Source organism: Orbicella faveolata, unplaced genomic scaffold (assembly GCF_042242905.1).
Source record: "Orbicella faveolata isolate gen_17 unplaced genomic scaffold, um_ofav_v1 contig_34, whole genome shotgun sequence".
NCBI classification, from domain to species: domain Eukaryota; kingdom Metazoa; phylum Cnidaria; class Anthozoa; order Scleractinia; family Merulinidae; genus Orbicella; species Orbicella faveolata.
In genome coordinates, this window is record NW_028301563.1 from 22,596,031 (window position 1) to 22,620,343 (window position 24,313).

A 24,313-nucleotide genomic window follows, 5' to 3' on the forward strand; every position below is an offset into this window, starting at 1 on the left:
AGAAAATGAGTCGTGTTTTTCGACAAATTGTGAGTTCCTTGTTCAACGCGAAGAACTATTAAATGACAAACTTTTATTGTAGAATCCTTTTGGTAGCTGTTCCGCGCGCGGCCGTCGGATGTTATGTAATCGAGTCCCCCTGGTTCAAACAGAATTTTCAAAATTTTCAACACTAAGTTGTCATATGATAAAATGCTTATTGACTGAGTAAGGTCGGGCCGGACGGGAAAATATTTGGCTCTCGCCGCGCTCGGTCCGTACGTCCTGACCTTGAGCCAAATATTTTCCTGTCCGACCCTCCCACTCAGTCATTAGGTACATACTATCCTCTTTGAGCATGCCTGACAACTCTCCTCTGGGTTAAACAAATACAGCGTTGTCCTTTTTTCAAAGTTTATTAGTAGACTGCTGATAACAAGACAGTCTAGCTAGCTTTTCCTCACAACCAGAAACTTATCTTGTGTTGAATGGACCTGCCACTTCCATTTCATGACATAAAATGGAGGGGTAACAGCGCGTTTTTAAAACTACACACTTAAAATGAGTTATTTTGATCTTTTTTAAAACCTTCCTCGGTGCCTGTTACATTTTTTCCTATCACCTCCCCAATAAGTCAAATATTTGCGTCTCTCGCGCTTGTGTGCATGTGAGGTGAGAATTTGCCGAAAGTCCAATAACCATGGTAACCACCTGTCTATCTGTATTATCGTGCAACACCTTGTAGTGAGAACTACCTGAGTGTTTACGAGCAGAATGAGCACTTAAGCACTTTGTTTCAAATATAAAGAGAATGCAGTAAAACAATTAAGCTCCCTCTCCCCCAGAATCAATAATACATCCCTCTAATATAAAACCAAAACACGTCCTATGTTGGTTACAGGTATGTTGTTTTGTGAACAAACAGTGCCACAGGAAGCAAAGTAAGCCACTAGATCACTTCTTTCGAATGTCAATTAGTGGCATATCACAAGCGAAGTTAGCATTTTATTGTGGTTTAGCTTGTTTGATCAAATACATTTTATTCTGGTTTGTTGCAATTGGTACGACTCCGTGAGAGGTAAATAAATTGTGAAATTGATACTGACAAATATTTCTCAAACTCATTGATAAATTCATCAAGTTTAGACAAAGGAAGTCATGACCGTGACGGTGTTTCGATATCTGATCTTAATTAGCATAGATTTTTACGATTTTATTTCTCCGTTTCCTCCTTAGTTTTTAACACTCAAGACAGTATTTGACCACATTTCCAAACAGCTCGAAGTTCGTAAAAAATTCTCCGCTGCGCGTCGTATTTTCAACCCTCTTCTCGGTGTTTGGAAATGCGGTCAAACACGGTCTTTCGTGTTTGATATATTACATAAAGATCTATTATTATACTTACTATCAGCGACCAAGACGCTAAGTTGCTCTCTGAACCTGACACGCGCATTTTTTTTCCACCATTGAAATGGGTGGTCTTAATTTTTTATTGAATTATTGTCCAAGATTCAACTCCTCATAAGACGATGAAGTGAATAATTGGTTTGGGGCGTGTGCAATGTTGCTAAAATCAGCTAATTTATCGTAAGAATGTTTCATGTTTTAGTGCCCTTAACAAACGTCAGGCAGACTTCACTGACTTCCTCGTGGAGTTGACTTGCGGATTAGAACACAGCGATACAATCAACAAGACGGATGGAAAATACAACACACAGAGCCACAAAAACAGACACACAGAGACACAGACTCACAGACAGACTGACTGACAGACAGAAAAACAGACAGACAGACTGACTAACTGTCTGACAGGCAGGCAGGCAGACAAGAAAAAAGAAAACAAACTGATACAGACAGAAGGAAAACAAACTGATAGCCACAAACAGATGTAGAAACGGCTAGAAAAAGCTGAAGTTGGGAGGTCCAGGTGACAGCCAATATAAAGTACACGTCATATGTGTAGAGTGCGCGGACTCAGCTGTCACCCAAATGAATAAGCTGTCTTGCAAGTCCCTTGTTGGCGACTTCAACAGGCGACTGGTTCATCTGAAAGTACACAAAACAATTTCTATATTATGTCGAATTCCGGTTTTGACCACCTCTCGTAAGCGACCACCTCTCTACAGCGACCAGTTTTCCAAAATACCCAAAGTTTCCGAGCCAAATCACTATATTTGGAACCTCTTGTAAGCGACCACCTCTCGTAAGCGACCGCGACCACTTTTAGAGCCAAAAGTCTGAAATTTTCTTTTGATTTTAACCTCCCGTAAGCGACCATTTAACGGATAATAGATCGACATTGGATAATATGGGGTTATAACATTCTCACATTCCTGGGTTGTGCAAGAGAAGGAAATTTCTCAAAGGGAAGTATCGCATGTTTTTCAAAATTGACTTTTCACAGCTACCTTATGCTAATGAGACAAAATTTTGACCCAATAGCCCCGGTATGGTCTAAGCTCTCGTAAGCGACCACCAGGGCATGACATTTTGGGTGGTCGCTTATGGGATATTCGACTGTATTCTCGCATATTGATTGGTTCTTACTCATGATCTACTGGAGGACAGACGTATAGATAACGCCATTAACATTTTTGTTTTGTTTCTTCATTATACAAAACCCGAAGCATATCACCTAGTCTAGGTGATATGCTTCTGATAAAACAGGTAGATTCCAAACAAATGGAAGGAAAGAAATCACGAATCATTACATGATAAAATACTCTGACGATGAAGAACGCATTGCAAAAAAAGTTAAATTTACGTTTCAATTTAGCAAATAGATTCCACGTTGTGGTGCGTCCGTTCAGTAATAGATCACAGATGACGTGAAATTGTGGTAAGAACTATTTACCCCCTCACCTAACGGCTCGTGTGCTGTTCTTACCACATTGTGACGTTTGGAGTATTTTATCTTGTAATTATTTTTGAATTCTTTCTATGTTGTTTTTTACTTTCCACCCTAAGTATTATTTAGTATCTTCACACAGTTGTATACTACTAGCGATTTTTTAGTTCTAATTCTTGTTGTTTCCCAACTGCTTTATGTATGTACTAGACACTTGTAAACATCCCTGAACGGAGAATGAATGCTGAAGAATTCGAAACAAGTTAAACTGAAATATAAAAAATGCTCGTCTTTCATGTATGTTACATCTTGAAGCCTTAAAGAGATGTTACACGAGCCGTTTTTAAACGCCGATTTTTAACGTAACATTATAACATGGCAAAGTCAGGGAGACTTTTAAAGCAAAATTTGGTTGCGGCAACATGTTGTAGGTTCTTGGAAGCAATTGAAAAAATCTTCAACATTTTTGCCCGAATTTAGAATGTTGCGTTAAAAATAGCCTCGTGTGACAGAACTTTAAGTGCTTGAGATGGTAGAACCTCAAGGGCAGAGCTTAGGAATTCTGCTGAGATCTACTGTTATGTTCTCTCTGCTTACTTAACGTTGGATACGAAGGCTCAGATATATCACAAGAAAGGAGGACCAGATATAATGTCTTACAACACAATTTTTAACTTTTAAATCGCAGGATATATCTTGTTCGAGCCACAGGATTAATCGTAAATAACTGGCAATTCAAGATCAAAGTCTATTCTGTTGAACGGCTACAATATTCAAAAACTGTAGTTCTTTCTTGCTTGATTACTGGGGTTGCTAAAGAAAAACTTTACTGGTCAAATAATTACTAAAACGGCGATCCATCGCAAATAAAGCACGTTAACTCCCTTTTTTTAAAATTCATTTTCAACTACTTATAATTTAGTTACCGAGAGGGTCAAGTCTTAGAAGATTTTAAACACTCCTCCTTTTTCAGTGGAATCACCTTAACAGAGTATTAACTACTTTATATGGTGTTTACCTCTAAATATGCACCACTGCAGTTTTCACATAACTTAGGGGAAAAGGGTTCTCCTTCTCTCTTGCCCTCAATGTTTGTTTGTTTGATTGATTGCTTGCTGGTCTTTTCGTTTGTTATATAATCTGTCCCCTACACGGCGCGCCATGTTGTTAAAGGAGCTCACTCACGGTGTTTTGTCTTTTTTTTTGGCCACGTACAAAATCTCCTTTAAATGGAAGGAAACCTGAAAATAATAGTTTACTTAGACAGAAAAACATCAAAGAGATAGTAATAAACCATAAAGGAACAAGGATGGTCAAGGATGGCGAAGATTGACTCGGATTACAAACGACGAATTTGAAAAATTCAGGCTAAACTTTTCAAAATGTGCAAACCGTGACTGAGCTCCTTTAAGCGGCCTTTTATTTTCTCAGAAAGGAAGCTACTGCTACGCTGGATATATACACAGGAGGTGGTTACCCAGTCCCCCAAGCCGGAGGCTCATGGTGAGTGTTTGACAAGTTAAAAATACTACACATATCTATGTAATTAATTTCGTTGAGTCTAAAAATAGTTAAGAAATAAATATGATCATTGAAATTGTAGGTACGGATTACATAAGTCTTGACTCACCTTATTTTGTATGTACAGATTAGCACCATTTTCTACTAATGTCACAGCTATTTCTGCTCTCTCCTCCTCACAGGCCATGTGACTACACAAAAGCAAAACACAAGAATTTTGAGGTATTGACAAAATGAAAATGAAATGAAATGAACAACTTTAGTTTTACTCAATTGAGGTCAAGCATTCTTATTGGCTCTGAATGGGTGATCTTTCATGAGCCACTCAATGCAAGTGATTAGAGCAGTAGGTTTGAATGATTGGTTCAAATGGAGAGCGAGAGAAAAGTAAGGGTGGAGGAGTCCATAGGAGAAAAAACCCAGGGAAATGAAAACGTTTAAAAAGACCTGTCTTCACCATTGCCATCAGCAAACAGCCTTGATATAGGAAGTGAAAAATCTTTGGAGATGTCATTAAACTGCTACCATAACGAAAATCCTATCTTTCCTATCTAAGCCATTTTAAAACTTAAACAAGTAGTCTGTATGAAAAGAAAAACGCTGTTTACTATTTTCAAATATTTCTTTCCGCTCCAGCTATATTCAAGTTTTTAAAATATTCAAATTAGCCAAGCAATGACATCATACACTCAACCAAATTTTGATCAGATATGATGACGAAAGATATCTCAGCCAATTTGTATCAGAAATGTTTGATTCTTTGCAGGGAGATTCTACTAAATGTGCTCCACAATACGAGCTTAACAGTTTTGTTACCATGGCAACATGCTGGGTTCCAACCTCCCCAATATTAAAGGCTTTTCTGGCCACCTTAAGCGTTCCATTTTGATATTTGCTAACAGTACCTCATCTGCATGATCCAGCCAGCATATAAATATGTTAGCTCGAGTTTGTGACCTCGTTTACTTTTTTTTTCCAGCTGAAAATCACTAACATATTGAAATAAAGTGGGTGGGAACTGGAAAAGAGTGAGTTGCCATGGGAACAAAATTTTTTATAGCCGTAGGTGCGTTGTCTGTAGAACTATTAGCCTATCAAGTTTCCATGAACTGTGCTGCAAATTTACCAAGATAGCTCTATTTATATATTTTACAATAACTGTCCAATCTCTTGAGCATTGATTGGCTCATTTTTATCATCAATAAGAGTACAGATGGATAAACTGTTAATTTATGCAAGCTTTCAAGTTCAAATTTCAGCTGTCAAACTGTCAACTTTTTAACCAACGAGATTTTATGGACTTTTTTAAGTAGCCAATCAAAAAGCGAGAAAAGCTATTGACAATGTTCGCGTCATTTTGAATAAAATTCACTTATCTTTGTTTACGGCAAGTTTACGTGTCTTTTCCCTCATTTATTCCCGGCATTTGACCAGTTTGGGGTCTTGTTATTGTAAAAAACAAATTGACATCAGTTTTTTATATGTCTGTCCTCTTATTGATGATAAATTTCGTCATAACATTGTCAAAGTTTACTGCGGAACCACTTGCCTGCGGATCGTGGTTCCACGGCCACTTTGACAATGTTATGCCGCAATTTATCATCAATAAGAGGACAGACGCATAAAAAACTGACGCCAATTTGTTAATTTGATATTACTGACTTTGGGTTTCAGAGTGTATGACGTCATCAGTCATCTCATTTGGATATTTTATACATGTTTCAAACTTAAATATCTCTGAGACTAATTTAGATATTCGTAAACAGTAAATGGCGTTTTTATTTTTTCGTGGAATTCTATGTGATACTCCTAAAAAAATCAAGGGGTAAAAATTTTATCATAGTACCACATAATAATAATGATAATAATAATAATAATAATAATAATTATAATAATAATAATAATAATAACAACAACAACTTTAAGCACTCTTGTACATTTCACAAGTTTATATCTAATAATTCTTCTTCGTTATAACAGCTCCTTCATTGTAGAGCACTATATTGGCTCCCGCAGTGATCAGCACCTGAACTAATAATTCTTCTTAGATATGCTCCTTGGCTCATGCGTCATTCAGCACTCTAACTAGGGTGTGCCTTTGTGCAAAGCTCACTAGTCCTCTAGGTCGAGCACACCCGACATGGCATTGATGATATCACTAGTGTTGGATCATCAGAGGTGGCTATCTAGCAAAAGCCTCCACCCTGGTATCAGCACTGCACTGATGAGGCCCAGAAGAAAGTACTGTCTAATTATTATAATATAAATAAATAGAAGAAAAGTACAGTTTGGAAACTGAAATAACCTGATAGTCTTCTTGTCAGTCTCCAGTTATTGTAATGTCTGGGTAGATATTTATGAGAATATTGCCTCATTAGCTTATGACTGTGTAGAGAAGGCATCATTCCAGATACAAATTGATTCAAAAATTATATTGAGAGAGCTTGTGAAACTTAGTATTTGTGAATTTTTTAACTCTTTGGCTGTAATATCGAAGGAGATGTCAAGTTTCAAAAACTGCAACATGTCTGGGTGGCAAATACAGTAAATGAGTCAATATAATGTACACTTTTTGTAACATTTTGAGTTTTTCAACTCACATATAACACAAAAGGTATTTTTTTTATACACTGGGTTGAAATCTCTGTTTGACCTGATATTTCTTTATTCTGATCAGATTAACAAAAAGATTCCATGTTGTCATGTGTCTGTTCAGTAATAGATTACAGATGACATCAAAATGTGGTAAGAACAAAAAAGTGGCACACGAGGTAATAGCCAAGTGTGTCACTGATGTTCTTGCCATATTTTGATGTCATCTATGACATGTGATTAGTTCAGGGAAATCATGCCACTGTCAAACGCTGCTTGTCATGGAATAAAAACTTACAGCAAAAGCAGAATTGAGCAGTGAAATCCACTAATCTTACAGAAAATGCTGAAAATGTCAAGTCAGTTTTTGTCATCAGAGCACTCCTGTGAGCTGAAAAACCTAGACATTGCCTTGAAAAAATATGCTCAGAAAACTTGTGGTTATGGTCAATTTGGATACATTGGGGGTCATTTGATTTGAGTTTTGAATGAATTAAAGGACCATTGGTAACAGTGGAAATTTGTGTCCTCTGTGGTTGGCGATTCTCAAATCAATTTGATAAGGTAAGATAAGGTACACATGTAAGGTAACTTGATTTTATGTCGTACACGTAGGGAGTGGTTGACCAATCCCCTGAGCCAGGGGCTCATGACAAAAATGCACTACTATTTACAGTTACATTACTACTTACAATTACTATATTCACTAAGATAAATCCAGAATTAAAATATAAAATATTCCTAGAAGCAACTAGTCCTAATAATTTGATATTGTGTCCGAGAAACTTTCTAGCTGCAATACAGTTGGCCGTGAGCAGAAGTGACCTATACTTTACTCGCTACGTACTGTGCCCTGAAATGGACTGAAACATTTGCGTCAGAAAGCAAGGTCATGTGTTTAATTCAACTGATTTTAAGAAGTGGTGTTGTGATGTTTCATTCCTGACACCAATCTGTGTAAACAATTATTTTGAGACTGAGAAAAGTTGAATTTTTGAAATAAATTAATCTCATAAACATTTTGCTTATTGGGTTTGTTAAATTCTAGACAAAGCAATGGTTTCTTGTCTTGAAATAATTTCAAGACCAATTGTGTGTTTGGTTTAGTCCTGCTTAACTGTCGACTAAGACTGCTCAAGTATTTTTTCTGAGTCATTTTCTAAAAAAGAAATGGCTTTTTCTTCCTTCTTCCTACTTCTCATACCTGTTCACAGCCTTGAAAAGACTTTCTTGATACCTTATCTTTCGCCCATTCACATAAAACATCTGAATTAAAAAAACCTTGCAGCCATTTTAAAAAACAGAGGGAAAATGTTTGTTATATTGATGTCATCTATGCAGCTGTCCTCTAATAGGTCATATGCGAGAACCAATCAAAATGCAAGGATAATTTGGCTTATTATGTATAACTGAAGTGTTTATTAAACTGATAAGTCAAATATCAACAACAAAGATCCCCCTATTTACATGGCTTAATATGCTTATTACATGAAAACAGGTCCAATCAAGAAGGAAATGCCATGTAGATCACAAATTAAAGCAAAATAGACCTGAATTTTGGCACCTTTAAAAGGTGTTTTTAAAGAAGACCGATGAACATTCTCACCAAATGAATAGTAATAGCAGCTCTGCATGACTATTATTGCTACTGATTCAAGGCAACATATACATGTCCCTGGAGCAGTTTTACAAAAGTCAAGTGACCAGCAAACACAACATCAGTACACCAACTCACAATCATACATCTGAAAGAACAGTTTATATCTCCACTGTATCTGCTTAACTGAAAATTTATAGAGAACTAAAACAAGGAACTTACAGAGCAGTGTTGCCTTCAGCATCTTGTATATCACAGTTAGCATTTTGCTTCAAAAGCAGCTTGACCATCTTGGAATGACCCCTAAATTATGTAGACTAAACCAGATTAGTTATTCTTTGGAGACCTTTAGCAAAGGTGTAGTATTTTAATACTGTGTTGAGTGGCATGGCATAACCACATGCCATGGCATATGGTTATTATTTTTTATCTTTATTTATCTTTTATTTTTATTATTAATACTACTTTATTCATTTATTCCTTTATTTATTATTTTCTTGGAGAAATTAGCTATACAGCTACTCTTGCAAATCCATAGTGAAAAAAAGGTGATGTATGTATGGGTGATAACATATATGTTTTGGGCATTTTCTTAAAGGATTAATAATCAAGCAATAGTAAGTCAAGAGCACTTTTTCTGTGTTTACATAGTCTTATCTAAACACTGATTCGGAGAATTCGAGACAGTTATGCAAACCCGAGATGCAATCGAGGGTTTGCATAACTTTCAAGAATTCTCCTAACCCCCCAAGCATTTAAATGAGGCTATGTAAACACAGAAATGTACTTTATTGCTATCATAAAATAATCAAAAATGCATAGTGTCTCGTGTATTTTGAAAATAATTTAGATCATTCACAGCAATGTGTTAACTTTACCTAGATGCAGCACGATGGAGAGGGGTTGCAGCACTTGTCTTGTCCTGTGTGTTAACATGTGCTCCATTGTGAAGCAGCAGCTCTGCAATCTGACAAGGTATATTCTGTTACTTTCAGTGCCAAACAAATATCTAACATACAAAAGACATAGCATTTGAATGTGTTTGCAGTTTACAGCTACCTCATGTCTGTTCCTAGATGCTGCATAATGCAATGATGTTTGGCCTCCCTCATTTGTGCTGTTAACATCAGCTCCAGAGTCAATCAACAAGGAGACAATTACATCTCTTCCAGCAGATGCAGCAATCATCAGAGGAGTCCACTGAGACTATTGGTTTATAAATAAAATAAAATCCAGTCACTTTCAACCTAACCCAAACCCCCTGAAATTGTAACAAATATTTTCATGGTAAATTAACAGCGTTTCATTACCATTCCAAGGATTTATCATGGCCTAAATTTTTCATGGTATTTCCTTGGACTTATGAGTAAAACATTCCTTGGAAAAAGCAAGAAACATTTTGCAATTCATAAAATTTACCAAATAAGATGGAGGAAGTCGTTAAACACCAATATAATGAGAGATGGGAGAACAGGAACTTGCATTTAAGAGTAGAAGAATGAGAAGAAAAAAAACATGTGAAGCCCATGAACAGTGATGATGTCAGGGACTAGTCCGGTCTCTTCTCTTTATTACATACGATACAAAAACATGAACAAATATTATTATGCAATTAAATTTGCTAAATAGCAATGCCATGGCAAAACAAAACTGGAATTTAATGATGAAAAGGAATAAAAAGCAGATACTGAGGTCTTTAAACCAAATTAAACCTTGAATCTTTCAGGTTTGCAGTCTGTCAAATGCTACAATAAATTTAACAGAATTTTCTGAACCTTTAAAAATATGCTACAGTCTAGAAAAAGTAATTTTGAAATATTGATCTGGTTAGATCACCTGACCCAAAATAAAATTATTGTTTTTGAAATGCAAAGAGTTTTGTTTCCCCAAGACCCATTGAGAGTTGAGGGGAAACAAAACTCACAAGTTAAACCTTGATTCTTTCAAGTTTGCAGTCCTTCAAATGCTACAATAAATTTAACAGAATTTTCTGGACCTTCAAAAATATGCTGCAGTCTAGAAAAAGTAATTTTTGAGTTATTTTTTTGGGAAAAAAATACCTCTTAGTCGGCACGTCGGGTATGTTATGGATGGGTCAATGGGTGAGTGAGTGAGTGAGTGAGAGATGTATGTATGTCACACCAATCAGATTGGATCTACTATGAACAGCCAATCAAATTTCTTGTTGTAAAGGTAAATGATATGTGAGAAACACAAGGTATCTGTAAACACAAGGACTTTGGTGGTTGAAAAATAAAGAGTGACGTGTATGTTGCCGGTTTGTGATTTTTAGTCCGGTTTGGAGGAGAGTGTGACAGTTACATACGTACATTGGGTTGTTTTAGAGTGCATAATTTTCAGTGTAATGGTGGCTAGTTATGAACGAGATGAGTCTTGAGTTTTGAAACAGTTCATGAGTTAGAAGTAGGCAAATGGCACGAGATATTTTTATTTTTAATTACAAAGGGTAACTTGATACTTTTGTTTTTCACAAGGAGTTAATTCAATTAGAGGTCACGTATTGTTGGTTCTAGTTCTTAGGACATGTTTTAGAGGAGACGAGCCTATTTAGATTTGAAGCATTTCTAACGTTTACAGCAGTAAGTGCAGGTAACGATTGTTTTGTTCTTATTGCATGCAAATATAACGAGACATTTTTATTTTTTAGTTACAATGGGTAATTTGACACTCTTGTTTTTCACAAGGGAGTAAATTCAATTATAATAGAGCTGACGAATCGTCACCACTTGTTCCCATGAGATGTTTGCTATTTTTAGTTACAAATGGGAGTAAATTCAATTGGAGCTGACAAGGTATTGGCTCTTATTCCCAGGATATTAAACAGAAAAGAAGCTTTCATTTCTGGACGGAGGTTTAGGTCTCTGCAGTAGCAGTTTAATATTTTTATTTGATGGGCATTTTATGACATTCTTTTCCGTCCGATATTTTCAAAGGTAAAAAGTATGAAAACTGTTCAAATGTTCTTTGAACACTGCGTTGCACCAAGTTAAAGTGCAATTTAATTAAATCAGACTTTTAACGTGTCAGAGAGTTTTTTTCTCTTTCTTCCTATTTTTGGTGAAGAAAGTGTTATTGCATTGTGTTGTGTAAAAAGGGTAAACTTACGACTCATATAAAATGCAAAAAGTTCTCTTAACTTGAGTATTTTTGAGCAAAAATTCCTCTTGGGGGTTTGGAAGGGTTACGTGATCGGTGACTGAGGGAGTTATGTATGTGCGAGTGTCACACCAATCACAGTGTGGGTTGTATCAAAGAACGAATCAAATTGCCTGTTAGAAAATAAGATGGTACCTACTTTAATCTGGAGACATGTCAGATTACTGTAATTTGTTCCGTCAAACATTTTATGGCTTTCTATTTAGTTATCTTACCATTACCGAAGTAACATCGTATGTACATCATAAATTCCCAGTTTCTTTCCTGCTGTACATCGCAACCAAAAACCACATCATTACTGTAAACAGTTCCATGAATGCTCCTATCTCAGAGACCTTTAGTTCACAAAAACTATTGATCACAAAAACTATTGATCTGGTGAGATCACCTGACCCAATATAAAATTATTGTTTTGTTTCCCCAAGACCCATTGAGAGCTGGGGGGAAACAAAACTCACTGTTTCTCCTGGGGCAGCCATCTGGGGCAGATTCAGAAGCCTGGGCCGAGTCACGTAGATTGATCGAATTGAACGATCGAACAAACGATAAACAACATGGAAAAGTTCCATTTCACATCGGCTGTGCATGGATACCATGTTTATAAACATGTATGGAAGCCTTCAGCCCGAAGAGCCGCCAAGCGGAGCCCCATACTCATATAGGAAAGAAAAGGAAACCCATGAGTTGATTTTCCCATGGTTATCATGGCTAGCAGTATTGCTTGTGAGCGTGTACGCACGATGGCGATGGCGGCAATAACGGCAGAGTTGCAACACATGGTGGCCATACTCCAAGTAATAGGTTGACAGAGACATGCAGCCTTGGTTTACTGTGTACTTCTTTGATATTGGACATCCATGTTATCATTGACACCTGCCAAGACAAGGTATCTGCTGACCAGTATCACATGACCATATCGCAGGCTCAAGTATATAGTTCATTGAGGTTACATGTTTTTTTGAAGTTGACCGCTGACCTAGTGCTGGTTTTCAATTGAATTGCAGGCTCATGTCAGGTTAACTTGTTGAAAACAGCGCAGGATTGTTTGGAAGCTGGTTAACGCTAACCCAGGATTGAAAGTTAACCAAATTATAACTTTTTCTTCTATACAAATGTGTTTTGCTGCTCTGTTTTGTGCATATGGTGATAATTGAAACTCAAAACAGAAGGCCAAACAATATACAGAGAACCTCACCGCAAAGTTAGAAAACTCAAATCAAAATTCTACCGTTTCCTGGGTTAACTTAATTGGGCTCTGAACAACCCAGCCCAGGAGCTACGCTTTTAGGCTGGCCTAAATCTATATATTAACCAATGTGCATAAGTTAAGGGAAGAACCATTTCTGACCCTGTCAGAATGATTGAAGATGTCATGGAATTTCCAAAAGTGTAATATTGAGGGGAGAATGATTTGTATAGATTTTGAAAATCCTTTGATACTGTAAGCATGGAGGGATTTTCTAATTTGCACTCTATCCTCTTGGTTTTGGTCCATCATAATTTATTTGCAATGGATTTACAGTTGTTCAATATCTCAAGTTGTGTCCCAAGCAATGGTTTTTCTACTCAGCCTTTTGCAGTTGAAAGAGGAGTGACACAAGGTGACCCCTTCTCTACCTACTTGTTCATTACAGAGCTAGAAATTCTCTGTTAGTATTTAGTATAATGCAGGACTAGAAAAATCCTTATTATTAAGGAAGATAATGAGATCAGATTAAGCCTTTTCCCAAATGATCTAACTGTTTTTCTGAAAGAAAATCTTTTCGCTTATATAAACGAGTTTTGTAAACCTGCGAGTCAGCGAGCCATGCAAGCCAAGGGGTGAGCCATATGAGCCATGCGAGTCATGCGAGCCATGCGAGCCACGGTACAAATGTTAAGAATTTTTATTTGTTACATTTATATTCGTATGAGAACAAGAACAAGAGCAACGGAACAAGATGAACAAGATCGCAATATTAAATTCTTGCAGCGACTACACAAACCGTCAGTATGGACGTTTTTTGAATCAGCCAATCAGAACAAGAACAAGAACAACGGAACAAGATGAATAAGATCGCAATATTAAATTCTTGCAGCGACTACACAAACCGTCACCAAGACATTTTTGAATTGGCCAATCAGAAGCCGAGCTGAAAAAAAATCATGAATAGCTACAAATTTTACTTCCGGTTAAACTGCTTCACAATGCATGGAAAGCCGATAAGGGTACCACACCCGTCATAATGAACAGAACAGATAAACTCAACAAGGATCAAGTCCAACTTGATGATATACATAACTACCGACCCTTAGAAAAACCTATGGTTGACACCACAGTGAAAAAAGTTCATCGATTGATTCAATCCCTACTTCAAGAAGGCCACATAGACGAAATGATGGCTAAGTGGCTCTCCCTTACGCCCGACCCTCCGCGAATTCAAAGATTCAGAAACCGACACCTGTCGGTAGACTTATTATATCAGGGTGTGACGGCCCTATAGAAAGGATCCCATCTTTTGTTGACCACCTTCTTCAGCCGATAGCACAAAGACAAGCCTTGTATCTTAAAGATACAACAGACTTTCTTAACTTCATCGAGAAGACTAAACTGCCTAAGAACACCATTCTTGTGTCAATGGACCTCACCAGTCTCTACACAAACATACCACCGGAAGAGGGGATTCCCACAGTATGCGAAGCATGCGAAGAGTCTTATCATGAGAACACTCCAATTCCTAGCAGGTATTTAGAAGAGAAATGCACAGTCTGATTCTACAAGAAAACTCGTTCCAATTCAGTGGAAAAGATTACCTCTAAACTCATGGAACAGCCATGGGAATGAAAATGGCCGTAGCTTTTGCTAACACATTTATGGCCAAAATAGAAATTGAAATAGTCAGACAAAGTAACACAAAATCCATCTTTTGGAAAAGATTCATCGATGACGTCATATCTATGTGGAACACAAGTAGAGACAAAATAGAAGATTTCCTTCTGAAGGCAAACAGTTTTCCCCCCCCACGATCAAATTCACACCTGAAATCTCAGAAACAGAAACTGCATTCTTGGAGACAAAAGTGTACTAAGGGGACAGATTCAATAAGGACTCTTTTCTTGACGTGCAAACACATTTCAAACCTACAGAGACCTTTCAATACACGAATTTCTATTCGTGTCATCCACCAGGCATCACAAAAGGCTTTATTAAAGGAGAAGCGTTAACGCTTCTGAGAACGAATTCCTCTCAATTTACTTTTGAGGAAAACATGAGTAATTTCGAAACACGCCTGCAGAATAGAGATTACCCTGCTAGAATTGTAGAGATCGAAACACCTTTCAGAGATTGAATTCTCTGACAGAAAAATGTCGCTAGAACAGAAAAACAAAACCACACAAAAGAAAATACTGCCCTTTGTAACACAATACCACCCGGCGTTGCCCAACCTAAAAGACACACTCACGGGGAAATGGCACCTTATAGATAATCAACCACAACTGAGAGAAATCTTTAAGGAGTCCCCCATCATCTCATATTGCAAGGGAAAATCCCTAAAAGACATCCTAGTTAAAGCTAAGCTATGAAGGCTTTAGAACTTATTCATCTGCGAACGGCCGGAGTCATGCAGGCTTGACAACACCAGGTCAACACTTTTATCACTCTGTTTCTCTCAGAAAATTTTTCTTACTTAAGTCTTGAACCTTAATAAATTCTTGTCGCATTGTTTTTATTTTTTGCGGATCCTGGGCGATTTGAATAGACAAACTTTTCTACACATAACAAAAATATGAAACAAAGAAAAAAATTCGTCCAACTCAGGAACCCTCAGGGCAGCCATTACTATGACACAAGACTTGGCATGATGTAGAGATGTTTAGAGCATTTTTCATATTTGACGCACCAGCAATAGTTCTGGCAACCGAAGCAAGATTAGGATTTTTTCCTTGAATATTTCAATTTTAGACACTTGAGATGGTACCCTGGGAGTGAGGCTGTACCGTTTATGCTTGTCCCCAGGGTCATCTCTGCTTTCAAGATGGCGGGCGGTTTATAGCAGTAGTTTAATTTAGTGACAGTCGGGCGTGAGATGTTTCTTGGTGAAATGATCAACGACCTCCCAGACCAATTGAACAAAAAAAAAATTCGCAAAAATGGCTCGCATGACTCGCATGGCTCGCGTGGCTCGCATGGCTCGCACCATGGCTCACATGGCTTGCTGGCTTGCAGATTTGGCAGACCCTATATAAACTTTCTTAAGCATATAGACGATTATGGAAGTTGTTCAGGCCTGAAGATTAACCAAGAAAAATCAGAAATAATTGTATTAGGTAATGGCACCTATACTCTGTACAACAAGAAAACTCCATTTCAGGCAGCTTAGAGGGTGGAGGGATCTGACAATTATCAGAAGAATTCAAATAGTCAAACCCTTTATCATTCCTTTTTACCTATGTCATGTGAGCTTGATATCAGTAAATAAGGAATTTATGAAAGATGTGGACAAAATTATCTTTAATTTTATCTGGAAGGGGAAGGATAAAGTCAAATGTTTTGCTTATTTATCAGTGACATCAAAGATGGGGGACTCAAAGCCCCACATTTTGATTCTATACCAGAAACTCAGAGAGTTCTTTGTTGCATTAAATTAGCAAGTGATAAACCAAGCAACTGGAAAAAATTCTCCTGCATTATCTTGAACCTAAATAGTTGGGGGTAAATTTATCTTATGTTGCAATTTTCACTTGAAGAAATAGTATAAAGCTCCCAGCATTTTATGAACATAAGTACAGACTTCTATATAAAATTTTGATAATTTAGTTGATGTACCGTAAGTACCACATTTGCTTTGGCCATGGCTACATAATTATTTCATTTCAGTGAAGGTCAAAACTAAAAAGACTACAAACCAAATACAAGAACAAAATGCAAGAAATATTTCAAAATGTAGTCACATCTAAATTAGAGTCAACTGATGGGAAATGGATTTCTCATAAATCCAGCTTTCACAAAATATAACATATAAATATGGTCTGATCTGGGTCTTATGAACATCATTTACCAGTTGTTAAGTCAAAGTATTTAAATGATGCCTTAAATTTAATGGCTCAAGAGGAGATGAGGAAACACTTACATCATCTTTTTCGTCAATTGGTACTCTATGATCAAGCAAATATTTCACAATGTCAGTATGTCCACCAGAAGCTGCCCAGTGCAGTGGCATTCGCTCATTCTGCAATGTACCAACAGATCATATAAATATTAAATGTTTACTTATTATTAGAATTCTACTCACATACTTATATGGAAATGTTGCAATCTGAGTGGATCTGATTTGAAAGAAAATAAACTAAGTTAGATTTCTACTAAGACAATATTAGATTATTCACTCTTTATTTCTATTTAACAATTACATGTAGATTATGAGCTCAAGATTTCTATTACATAATAGTTGATGTAATTTTAGACAATAGATAGAAATCGAGAACTAATTATATTAATCTAATTGTTATGTGGCTTAATGTAATTAGGTGAAGTTTGATTCAAACCAATACTGGTCTGTGGCTTTTCAGGGTAACCATGCTCTGTAGAGTCTCATACGGGGTTTTGCAGGGCTTACACATTTTTCTTGCCAGCTGTGTAAGAACATGCAGTTTGCTTTGTCTGTTTGAGTGCCATTTGTGCTTGTAGCGTACTTGCTGTGGATACCAGACTGTGGGCTCTGCTCAAGGCTCGTATCTCACCTGGTTCCGTTTACTCTGTTTATTTTGCCATTTTACTTAATGTACAGTATTTATAAACATTTTAATGTGAGGCGAGGTGACCTCTAGAAACCATCAGGCTTCTCCACTACCCCTTGGGCACCTTTCCCAAGTTCATTACTTGGTGATAACTTTAATCAGTGTAAAGCTACTGGTCCGTTAAAACTTAAACTTAAATCCTTTTAAATGCAAAAAAGTGGCTGCCTGCCAAGCGCATACTGCTAGTCATTATCTACAAAAGAATAAATGGTGAGTAGCATGGTCAATCAGAGAATGGCATTCGTGATAGAATGCTTGTAGATAATAATTATACTAAGAGATGATAGTTGATTTAGCCTTTGGCCTCATCAGCTTTGTAACTGAGCTAATTACATTAAGGTGGCTCAAAACAGTTTTCTGTTTTTTTGAGACTTTTAGAACTACAATCATGGACAAAAGTCTTGGGAAAAATTTGCACTTTTGGCAATTTGGCACACATGCCAGATGGGAATACTACTTCACCTGCCTAACCTCCCCTCCCACCCCCCCCCCCCCCCCCCAATGTTGAAAACTACTACCTGCAATTTCTTTTGATTTTCAACATTGTATTGGGTGGGGAGGGGGAACAGTAATGCATTTTTTAAAAAGAAAGCAGCACTCATTTCAAACTTCAAACTTCAGTAGTAAAACACAGATAATTTGTTAAATTACACACTGTACTTAAGTGTCCCAACAACTTTTGTCCACAATAATTATTGTAGGTGCGATTTTTCAGGCTTGGAACTGTACTGTTTTGAATGGCTGTGCTCTTTTTTTAAAGTAACTCTCCACTGTACCTTTCATTGCATTTAAGTCATAAATTAAGATTGCACTGTTCTGTTGCATAGCAACAAACTTGACTCACTTATTACCATCAGTTGCGAATAGTGTTTTCTTTTTTGCTGTTGTCGTTAGCAGCATAAGCGGTAGAAGAAGAGTACCATAAATACCCGAAGGTGAGACTGGCCTAGTAAAAAGAACAAAGAAAACTTGAACAGTAGTTTTTTCCTGCTGTTTTCTAGAGCGACAGCCGGTGCGATTGATCGCAACATCAACATCACAATTTTCAAAATTACAATAAATTGAACAAGAATTTCCTTCCCCTAAATTCAGACCATCTATTGCACATCAACCGAACGTGATTTATAAAAATACCCTGTGCCCATTGTGATTGGTGTTATGTAGGCAAAACTGGCCAGTGTTTTGAAACTCATAAGAAAGAACATATCAGGAATGTCAAAACATGTGCCAATGGATCAAACATTGCGAAACATGCGTGGTCATTCAACCATTGCATAGATTTTGATAATTCTAGTGTCATCGACAAAGGCTCTTTTCGCATTAGAACAACTTTAGAGGCTTGGCACACCTCTGCTACAAAGCATGCTGACAATAATTCTAAGCCAATTCCAAACCAGTATTAATAGTATTCTTTTTAAACAATAGTCACCTAATTTACACATTTTTACTTTGCTTTTGTTCTTCTTATTATTTTTATCTCGCCTTTTCTTGCATATATTTTATCATTTTGCATTCCACTTTTTATCCATCAAAGGCTGTAGATTGACAGCCAAAAGCTCATGTTCTTTTTTAAAACTCTTTAGCCTGCAAACATTTTCATCATAATTTTGATTATGTCTCATCCTGGCTGCGCTTAAATCGTTTAGGTTCACTAAGCTGTAATCACGAAGCCATCAAGATAGCTGACTCACATGGTTAACAATCAAGATAGAAATGCATCATGGGAAATCAGTCAATCAGCCTTGCCAGGCATGATAGCTTACACGCTTTCCTCTTTATAACAAAAGATCACATATTTAACAGAACAAACAGCCACTACGCAAACAAAAACTAATAAATGAAACCTATTCAAATAATTTGTTTTGCTTCATTGCTGTCCTATTGATCATATTATCAATCAAGTTCTTTCAATCATGTTACGTCCATCAAGATGGCTGACTCACATGGTTAACAATCAAGATAGAAATGCATCATGGGAAATCAGTCAATCAGCCTCGCAAGGCATGGTAGCTTACAAAGGATGGATGTTTTCAAAGGTAAACAAAAGAGATATCGCAAACAGCTCACTAAACTTGGCGGAAACAAAGTTTTATGAAGTAGGCCTCATGCCGCCATGTTTGTTGTGAGTTTTGCAAACTTAAAATCTCTTGACCCCACAGGTGATTGCATGATGCCTCGCGCTGAAGTGCATATTAGAGCTCAGGCTTCTCAAGGAAATATTACTGTTTTGAGCCACCTTAAGATGATTTCCACAGAACATTCGAGCAATAATGGTATGGTAATATTTTGAATATAGTTAAGAAAAACTTATCAACTCTTCAGCTCTTAAGCTGACCCAAGAGGGAAAATCGAACTTGAAGTTATCCACATTTCAATTAAGACAGACTTTTTGTGTTGGTTTTAAAAAACACAATAATACACGCTTTACGCATTCTTATGAGGTTTGACATTAACTTTCTTGAGAATGCTTGAGAATTTAATTGCTGGGTCACTTAGAGAAATGCACTAAAACGAGTTGTCTTGATTAAATAGTATTCCAAAAGTTACTGTACTATGAGCAGATTTTTAGTACATAATTTTTGCACTTCTTGCTTGAACTTTGAGCAGAATCCGTCTTAACCTCTTAAGTGCCTAATATGATGTATTTAGTTTGTAATGATTTTTGCCCCTCAGGTGCATACATGACGTACTGGTACGTACATCCAAATTTTAAGAGATATAGTCAAACTCCCAGCATACCGGAAACAAACTTTTATTGGCACCTGAGATTTGAAGGAAGTTTTTTTGGGGAAAGTTACTTTCCTACTGCAGTGATATCATAAAAATTATGGATATTAAAGTATGTGCAGTGTTTCAGCCAGAAAATTTTACTTGAGGGCCAAAGTGACCCCTGAAGATCTTTTTTAGGGGCCAATTTTTTAGGAAAGGGGCCAATAAATTAAAAACTGCAGAAGGAAAAAATGCATTAGGGTACCAAGGAAAATCGAGCAGTTTATTAGGATCTATGACAAAATTTAATAGTAAGTGCTTTTTGAAGTGTTTCTATACAATAAAGTTGCTAGTATGAAGGATCCATGCATTACAAGAGAACAATCCTTAGGCATACATGACATAGTCAATGATCAAGGGTTTGCATTGCATTATAGGGCGATTTCGAACACGGTCTGCCATCTGGGAGTTTTCCGATGTGAGAGAATCAATACAGCAAAGCAAAAGGACAGATTGACTTCTTTTCTTATGTTGAATGTTTTAGAAGCAAAGATCTTTCAATATGATTTTCTAGAAGGACATAATGTGTGACAAAATAACCGTTATTGATTGTCAACACAGAGAAATGTAGTCGCCTGGGTGGCGGGGGGGGGGGGGGGGGGATGTTGAAGCTTTGAACTGATCGCTGCATTACGTCAACCTCAACGAAACTGCACTGAAGAGACACATTTATGACTTTTCAAAAAATATATACCATGGAACCTCAATTTAACAAACCTCTATTTAACAAAGTCCTTGATATAATGAACAATATTTTATGTCCCAGCCAAAGTTACAGTAAAATGTATGGAATAAAACTTCGATATAACGAACCTTGATATAACAAATTCTTCCATATAACGAACATAATCTGGAAGCCCAAACATAAAATCTACCTCGATATAATGAATTACAATGTCAACGCGTGACAGAAGATAAACGCTGAACAGATCGACAGTCAGCAAATCCTCGTAATCCTTATGGTAAAGAGACAGCAACCATTCAGTCAATGGCTTATTATATGTCTTAGACATAGGCACTATAGTATTTTGACATCAATTAACTTCTGCTCTATCTTCTTTGAAATCTGGAAATGTTGGGTAGTGCAACATAACAACACTAAAGCCCATTTCCTTGTTTATATAGACAACTTTCTGTATAACCTCTATGTTGCAACATTTTTAAATCGCTACTCTGAAAGTGTTGTTCTTTTGTAAACAAAAGCTGCGCATCTGCTCAAAAGTGAAAATAATTGATACTGAAAGCCACTATGCTTAATGAATTGAATCTCAAAATGCGGCACTTCTGGGTGACGAAAATTGCATTGAATTGCGTTACAGAAGTCACCTGTGTTACAAATCAATCATTAACTACGACCTCGATATAACAAACATTTTGGTCGTTTCCCCTCAAATTCGTAATATCAAGGTTTTCGATGTAACGAACCCTCAATTTAACGAACAAATTTGGCTGGTCCCCAGTGACTTCGTTAAATCGAGGTTCCACTGTACATGTATTTAGTTTAAGTGAAAATACTGATGGCATTTGAAGTGTACTAGACACCCATTTCCAGTGAAAATGGTGTCACACACAGCATACACAACATAGTCAGGCCCTCAAGGGGTTAACTGATAAAATAAATAAATATCAATAAATTATTTCTATTTACTAGGCTAAAAAAGTTAAGATGTAAAAAACTAAACGTTTTCGGCACTAGGTCATCTTCAGGGTGAAGATGACCTAGTGTCGAAATGTTTTGACTTTTTATCTCTTAATGGGTGCCTAACTTTTTCAGAATATTATTGAAAATTATGGACAAATAAATATCAAATTGATAACTTATTCAAAGATTCAATAATTGAACAACAGACCATTTAACAGTTCTCTGCTCAGTGACCTGGTCTTTGAATGGCAGCAAGGCTGGAGGTGACCTTGTTTTGATACAGACCCCACTACTAAATACAATCGTGGACAAAAGTGCTTGGGACACTTATGCAATTTAACGAATTATCTGTGTTTTACCACTGAAGTTTGAAAAAGCACTGCTTTCCTTTTAAAAACGTGTTGCTCTTCCCCCTCCCCACCCAATACAATGTTGAAAATCAGAAGAAATTGCAGGAAGTAGTTTTCAACATTGTATGGGGGGTGTGGGGGGCAAGGTTAGTCAGGTGAAGTTTTATTCACGTCTGGCGTGTGCCCAAAGGCACCAAAAGTGCAAATTTGTCCCAAGACTTTTGTCCATGATTGTAGGTGCATTTACATGACAAAAGCGGAAGGTCTGTATCAAAGCAAGGTCACCTCCAATCTCGCTGCCATATAGCCTGGGAGCAGGCTCATGTTGAAGTACAAGCACACGCAGAGAGTAGCTGCGAGTGCGAAATCAAGCGGTGAAGCTGCGAGATGGAGAAAGTGAGCCGCTCTGATCTCTGCAAATTTTTTATTTCCACCCCCGAAACCGCAGAAGAGAATAAGTCAATAAATTTTCACCGCAAGTATGAACTTTGAAAACTCAGATTCCTCGGGAAAATTGTAAATCTTTTTCATAACAATGTGCAGGCGCGATATCCGTTGTTGATAAAGTTCTGCCGAAGAAAAACCGTCAAAGTTCATGTCTGGCAAGAACACACACTTGATTCCAAGTGATCTTGCTTTGGCAGTCTGGTCTTTGATGATGCTGGTAAACAGGCAAACGCCTTCATGTTGTTTTGTTGCCCGCTTGCAATCACATATGTCTGTGTTTCCATGTGCAGTCGGCAACACCACAAGTACGTCTTGATTCATTAACATACTTTCAACTGCTATTTCCTGCTCCCTCTTTAACTAGCTTGAAATTTAACCAGATATAGACTAGAAATTTGTTAAAACATCGATTCAGTAATACGCGCACTCAACTCTTCCTCTGACTCCAAATGTGGACGACTTACATTTTATTGTGAGAACATGCAGTTAATTACCGACTCCATGAGGATCTATTAAATTGCTCCTCATCAAACATAATAGATTGGCAGCTTTCTCGCCTTTCCCACTTTTCAACCAATGGTATTTATTTCACTTCGCTCAGGCGAAGCAGAAATGAAAAAATTACAGAGATCAAGGCAGGCTCACTTTCTTGGCACCTCTTCACCAGACTCCTACTCGCCGGATCACTTCGCTCTTCACTACTAGCATGCGTGACTCAAAGGTGAGCCTGCTCGCAGGCTAGCTGCCATACAAAGGCCAGGTTACTGGGCAAAGAACTGTAAAATGGTCTATAATTCACAAAAATTGAGTACCTGTGACACAGTTTTTTCATTGAATTTAAATTTTGCTTATAAGCTTAACTTATTAAAAACTCATCAACCTAATTTCTGATAATCAAGCCTTGTCCATACTGGTTTGTACAAAACAACATGAACAAATCACCACATTTCAGTGTTTTCCTTTCTTTATGTCCTTTTGCTAGCGTCGTTGCATCATGTTTGTTGTCTAAACTTGCCCTTAGGTTTTCTCTAAATTACCAGCTAGATAGTTAGTGTGAATATAACCTTACCGATTATCGACATTTCACTTTTGAGCAATTGCCCAGCAGGTAAGACAACAGAAACAAACCCTGTTGTCATAAAATAGATGGCTTCTTCAAAACCTTACCTCGTCTGTTTTAGTCGCTAAACTTTGTTTCAAGCCTATTTTTTCCTTCAATTCGTAAAATTTTCCCTCGTAGGCCAGGGAACATATTTCCACACGAGACATTTCGAGTAACATAACGTCACTGACTTCATGTAGCGAAACACATCCTGTCCTCGTCACCACAAGCTCGTGACCCCCTGTCGTGACAGAAGAAGGGACCGTGACGTAATTTCATCGAATAGAACTCACAATAGACTTTCTTTCAAACTTTACCTGTTGCCTACTTATATCAAGAGAACTTAAAATTTGAATAAAAAGTGGGGTCCCCATATTTGTTTAAGAGCGGAAGGACCTTCAATAAACCCCATAATTTCTGAAATTATCTTCTTTCAGAAACGTTTATATTTGAACTATTCACCTTACGCTTTAAGAGAGCAGAAAAATAGAGAGAACGTTAAGCGAGAAAT

At 37.1% G+C, this 24,313-nt stretch overlaps 1 protein-coding gene, 1 long non-coding RNA gene and 1 pseudogene across 2 annotated transcripts in view; 1 reads left to right on the plus strand and 2 right to left on the minus strand.

Moving 5' to 3' along the window:
• The window catches only part of LOC149105299 (uncharacterized), a 341,662-nt gene that overhangs the window by 293,993 nt on the left and 23,356 nt on the right, over window positions 1-24,313 (minus strand). The gene's annotated exons all lie outside the window — the stretch shown is intronic.
• LOC110057148 (uncharacterized) lies at window positions 377-24,045 on the minus strand. Its single transcript, XM_020763730.2, has 7 exons — window positions 23,868-24,045; window positions 16,826-16,924; window positions 9,597-9,743; window positions 9,416-9,504; window positions 8,760-8,840; window positions 4,458-4,539; window positions 377-2,025 (listed from the first exon to the last, which is right to left on the minus strand). The coding sequence occupies exons 1-7, from the start codon at window positions 23,979-23,981 to the stop codon at window positions 1,954-1,956; spliced, it is 684 nt and encodes a 227-aa protein (XP_020619389.2). The 5' UTR covers window positions 23,982-24,045; the 3' UTR covers window positions 377-1,953.
• LOC149105319 (uncharacterized) lies at window positions 14,090-15,502 on the plus strand (annotated as a pseudogene).